Raw genomic sequence first — 6000 nt, 5'->3', positions numbered from 1 at the left:
TTGGTGCCTTAGAGGACTAATGAAAGACGCAGGCTCCTAAAAGTCTGTCTGCTTTTTCCAGCCAGAATATTTCAGTTTGACAGAAGATCCTCTCTCTACCTTGATACTTTGAAGCATCACTCAAGGGGTCACTTAATTGACAGATGCACTGGATAGGTTTAAGCCCTCAGTGGTTACCTGCTGCTTAGATGCAAAATCATGTAATTTAAATGAGGGTTTCTTGTAGCCCCAACATCACTGACAGCTTAGAACCAGCCAAGGGGAAACACTTCAGAGAGGGACCTGAGTGAATTTATACTGTGAGAATCTGATGTCCCAGTACTCTGGGTCTCAAAGCAAAAGGTGTTTCTTTCAGAAACTTGTGCGGACATCAAAGATTGCTCATTCACTAAACACTCTCCTTTAGATCCAGCACAGTTCAAAATGCAATGTGATTTAAACTAGGCTACCTGACTTTGGGCTGAGGTGATAGGAGATAATGCTGCTCAGCTAGAAGTGTATTCATCCTGTGCTGAAGAACAGTCACCTCTTAAACCACCCCAATGAATTTTCTTTTTTTTTTGGTGCTTATGGTAAGGTTCCCCTTTAACAACACAATGCAAACCATCCATTGATAGCATCTGTAGATCTGATACTTCATTTTACTAACCCTCTTCCCTTCTCTGGTAGGAAAGGCAACAGGCTGCATAAGAACAGTGGTATTATTAGGGTCTAATAGTAATTCAGGTCATTGCTAAATTGCACTACATGTTAAACTATACTGAGGCCAGAGAGAACTAGAAAAAGAAGCAATTCTATGACAGGGAAATTGTAAAGTTTTTTCCTTTTTTTTTTTTTTTTTTTTTTATTTTTGCTTACATGCCTGCAGTTCTGTACAAAGTACATGCAGAGCAGAGCTGAAAATCCTAAAGCCAGTTCAGTCCAAGCGAATCAGTTATTCAGAGGATGTCTATGGTGTTTCACTTGAGATTCTGCTTGGAGTGAAAAGGCAAGAAATGGGTAAACTAGAGTTCAAAACATCTGGCACCATTTACCATTTTACCAAGAAAGTAAACATTTCCTAAATTGTCACACTTCTTTTTGCTGTTGCTTTGATTTAGCTGGCAGGAGAATCATGTTTAAAGCCTCACGGCAGTCTCTGCCCGCATTCCCTTAAGCTCCAAGCTCACTTCGCTTTACTTTGAAGGTGGGCTGAGCATCGGAATCTGACGAAAGAGTGGGCTGTGCCTCGGTGCGAGGGAGCTCTCCCATTGCCCTCAATGACTACATTTGCTCGTGCAGTACACAGCAGCAGCAACAGCGTGGTGCTCTGGCTCTCCAGCTCTGCCCGGCAGACGGATCTGCAGCTCGCTGAACATCTGCGAGCCAAAGTTTTTCATGTTCTCCCGTGTGTGAATGCTGCCCAGCTGCACCAGGAAAATGGGCACAGGGGATTATCTCTGCATCGCTATGAGCGGAGGGGCGCCCTGGGGCTTCAGGCTGCAAGGGGGCAAGGAGCAGAAGCAGCCCTTGCAAATCGCCAAGGTAGGAGCATGACAGAAAGATGTCCTTGGAATTTTGTGGGCACGGATGACAGGACCACTTTGTTTAAATCCAGCCAGCCTCCAGGGAAATGGTGGGTGTGGTTGGTTGCAATGCTTGTTTGAATTCGCTAATGTGTTTGGCAGAGATCCTACAGGTGCCGATTCTGTCGGTTTCAGTAAAAAGGGATTATCACTTTTTGGTAGCTTGCAAGTGTTGCAAAGGTTTTGTTAGATGCTGAATGTTTCACTTGTGACACGATGTGTGCCTTTGAGCTCCTGTGTGCTTCGCTCTCTGGCTTTGAGTGCACTCAGCACATCGCAAAACTCAATCTCATATTAGGAAATGCTGCTTCAGTCATCTATTTATGATAGTTTTTCTACTCTGGTCATAGAATAAATACAGCTTTATCATGAGAAAATGTTCTTACTATTTTGGGAATCCTGGAAAGCATTACACTGACTTATCTCTGGTTTTGGAAAGTTATCCAGTCTCAGAAGCAGCTTTAATAGATGCCAAACATCCCCTCTTATATTTCATGAGCAACGCTGAAAATTACTGGACACTTTATAAATTATCTGCACATATAGAAAGAGGGCAAGACAGACTGTAGAAGTTGACAATAAATTAAAAATAGGAACTGGTAGCCCCAACTTGCAGAAATAATTTTTCAGAGGTAGTTTTATTAAAAATCAGTTCTCACTGCAACAATGAAGATTTGTCACGGTTATTAAGGCTTATGTAACTGTATGGAGTTGCATTCTGTTCTCTTAGACAAGAGGGACAAATTTTGTCCAGAGCTCTGAGCTCAGCAAAATACCACTGGCTGAAACAGTATGGGGACTGATCATCAGCCTGTGAGCTCTGCCTGGTTAAACTGAGGGAGAGAGTTTAAAATTATCGAGGTACCTTCCAGTATCTTGATAATGCAGTACACCGAGCCTGTTGGTTTTACTTTGATATGGTATTTTAGATCAGTAGTTTAGTATTTAAGCTGTAACTTTTTCAGGCTGTCAATGCACTTGGTTATTAGTTAATTTTAATTTACTGTATCAGTTAACTTTTTCACAAACAGCAAAAACAATAAATCGACCTCATTTTATAGGAGAAGGTCCTTTTAGCTCTCTGTCAAGAAAAGAACATCTTTCACTATTCTTTTAACTTATTTCCAGCCTATCATATTAGCTATATCCAACGGATAACAGTAACAGAACTGTGATTTATTGAGGGTCTGAATAATTTTTCTCATTCCTGTTAAGTTTTTTGTTTGTTTTTCTATGTTTTGCAAAACTGGAACATGCTCACTTTTTTCCTACCGGTGGGCAACTGTTGTGTGCAAGTAAAGCCTCTGATAACAGATTGCAGTGGACTCCTGCCATCTAGTGAAAACTTGTAGCTAGAACTTAAAAAACGGTGAGCAACGGTAAAAGGCAAGTGGCCTTGATTACATGAAATCAAAAGCAAAAACCACAAGATTCTGACTAAGCTTTAGTTTTTTTGATAAAAATGGTCTATTCGAGGGTGGGTAGGGTTTTTTTTTTCATGTTCACATCCTAGACTGGGTCATTTAAGCCTGGGTACTAAAGGCTGGGACTTGAGGTAGCTGTACCTTACTTCAATGTGTTTTCAGTAATACACTCTATTACTGAATATTCCATAATACACAGTATTTTCTTATGGGAAAATCACCAGGAAAATAGATTCACATTTAGAAAATAATAATATGTATTTTTAGGAAAAAAACTCACAGGTACAAGTTTGTTTTCCTGTAAATGAAAGGAAAAGCTCCAGAGGGGTTGCTTACCTTTGTTAGAGCGGAGGCAAGGGCACTCAGGTTCTGGTCATGAGTGGAAAAGTGATTGTGATATAGATGTAAAGTGGAGAGGGATATGAAAGAGAGGGAAATGAGATAATCCATTAAAATATGTCAGGACACAAAATTCCCAAATGCACACTACCTACTCTTTGATAATGAAAACGTGTTGTTTTTAAAGCTGATGGGATAAGTCACTGCAGCTCACTGCCAGAAGCAGCTTTTACCAGTTTGTTTTATGCATTTTAAAATAATATTATTACATTTATAAAGAATATGTAAACCATTCCCCCTCTGCCTAGCTCCTAAAGCATATTTTCAAGTAGCATTCCCACCGAAATCCATGAGAGTTTTGCCTAGAGTATAAATTATTGTCTTCCATTACCATGAAAAGTGTTAATGGAGAGATAAAGACAAACCTTTTACCAAAAAATATCTCGGTACTTTTTCACAAGTACTTTTGCAGATAAAACAGGCCATTTTCATTAGCAAATAATTTTATAACCACTAAATTAGATTCAAGACCTTTCAGTAGTTTGTAAGTGTGAGATTGCTACAAATGGATTTTTCTGAAGTATGAGGAAGTCTCATTCTGCTTGTCTATTTTAAACCCTTATTCAAGATACACATTTGACTCATTTTCTGTAGAGGTATAAGAAGTATTTAACAATTCTCCTCCTCTAAACCCTGGCTCTGTACACCAACTTACTTTGTGAAGTGTGATAATGTTGCAAATAATCCATAGAAACTTATTTTCAGTTAAAAAGAATTTGCATATTCTATATCCTGACACAATATTAAAAAAGTGTTTTAAATGCTATGTCCAAACACACACTGTGCTAATAAAGTTCTCTAATAAATGGATGTTATTTAAAAAAAAAAAGTTTAACCATGAGTCCAAAGCTAAGGAAAACAGTGGCTGTGGGCTGTGTGTATCCCTTCACTAAACCATATCAGTGCTGTGCTGTAGGATGGCTTTCCCAAAGCAGGAGATGGGAAATCTCAGTGTAGCAGTGACCCTAGAAGGATAAGTACTCAAGATATATAAAAGCCAAGCAATGCATGAGGTCCTTTCTGTTTTACCATGAGATATATGAAAGAATATTGTTAAAATGAATATCACTGTGGTTTTTCTTCTTGAAAATTTCTTTGCAGTTTTTAATTTAAAATATATAAAAAATAATGGCTGATTTTCTGAACTAGCATTTGAAAGAAAGTCCTGTGACTTTTTCTATTCATACTTAACAATAGTTAACAGTAAAATTATATCCTTTAAGAAGCATGTCTTTTGCAACAGGTAACTTAATGGAGGTGTCCTACAGATGATTAGATTTATATTCGTCTACAATATGGCTCTGTTAAATCATCTTTGCAAGACAGGTAGATTATTCTGAGCATATTTGTTACCTGCACCAAACAGTAATTTGATGAACTCATTGTTTGTATCTGTCAAAGTCTTCGTAATTCATGTCTGGGAACATAACCAAATAATTCTAATATTTAAGGGAGGCAAGATGCATGACTCTGAACTATAAGCACTTCAAAGGAAATCCAGATCAGTGTCCTAAAAGTAAAAATGAATGGATGGAGGAGAAGGAGGCTTCTGCTACTGCTTCCCAAATGGTAGCTTTACCTTTGGCGTAGTAATGACATGTGACAACTGGCTGCCTGGTCATTTTAGACTTGTGCCCTTGTCCATCAACATGCTCAGATTTCAAGTCTCAGTTTCATTCTTTTGGATTCATTGGAACCTGAAACAGAAAGTGAAACTCAAAGACTTGGGAATAACCTGAACCAACAGTGTGAAAAGTAATATCTGAATATGATTACTTAACATTGGATGTAAATAGAGGTGGGCTGTGTTGTGGTAGTTTGGCTTTTTCTCTGTGTTTATCCAAAATACTTAACACATACAGAACAACCATAAGAGGTTTTCATCAAGTTGACCTCTACACTTTGTTTAGCAGACAAAAAATAAGGGGTGAGAGATGCTAGCACAGTTATGCTTTGGATCCTGAGTAAGGCAAAACACACCACTGTCACATATATATATGTGTAATGTAGATATTAGCAAACAGTTGGTCTGTCCACAAAACACATCAGAGCTGCTGGGTTGAAGGAAACTTTTTAAAAATTGTTGTCATGCCCTTACATTGTCACCCCTGGCAAATGCTCCCACTTGCAAGCAGGTAAATGAGGTTGGTGAAAGCAGGATCTTCCTCTCCAGCACTGCTTGGCACTGCAGTTCTCAGCAAGCTGGGCGAAGGCTCAGCTCTGAGCTAACACCACCCTGCTGATCCTGCCTCCTTGGTATCACTTAACATTTTAAGCAGGATTTGAGCACAACTTTAAGCAATAGCAATCGGCAGAACAAGTCATGTTTAAAACGTTCTTAGAACTTTGGCAGCAAAGGAGGGGAGTTCAGAGTCAACCTACATGATTTTAAACACAACTTGCCTTACTTGGCCTGTATTTAAAACTGTTTGTTTAAATTTGCTGGCTAATACATTTCCAAACATAGTTTGTTTTTGAAGCCTGGACAGACTCTTATTCTCAAATTCACCCTTCAGACCATCTGACACAGCTGGTATTTGCTGATATTTGGAAAACTCTGTAAGGCATATTTACATATTCTTTCACACAAGGAGTTATGTGGAAGATTGTGG

General features: G+C 38.8%; 1 protein-coding gene across 2 annotated transcripts in view; it reads left to right on the top strand.

Moving 5' to 3' along the window:
• Window positions 1-1323: 1323 nt before the first annotated feature.
• The window catches only part of SYNPO2 (synaptopodin 2), a 77671-nt gene continuing 72994 nt past the window's right edge, over window positions 1324-6000 (top strand). The window contains exon 1 of one of the 2 annotated variants that reach the window (XM_039722619.1): window positions 1324-1524. In XM_039722619.1, coding sequence (XP_039578553.1) covers window positions 1396-1524 — 129 coding nt within the window. In that variant the 5' untranslated portion in view covers window positions 1324-1395. The remainder of the gene's footprint in view (window positions 1525-6000) is intronic. The other variant, XM_039722609.1, reaches the window with a different exon arrangement.

The sequence above is a fragment of the Passer montanus genome, unplaced genomic scaffold (assembly GCF_014805655.1).
Source record: "Passer montanus isolate IOZ18808 unplaced genomic scaffold, ASM1480565v1 scaffold108, whole genome shotgun sequence".
Classification (NCBI taxonomy): Eukaryota; Metazoa; Chordata; class Aves; order Passeriformes; family Passeridae; genus Passer; species Passer montanus.
The sequence above is the reverse complement of the archived record's forward strand: the minus strand, read 5'-3'. Positions and strand labels throughout refer to the sequence as shown.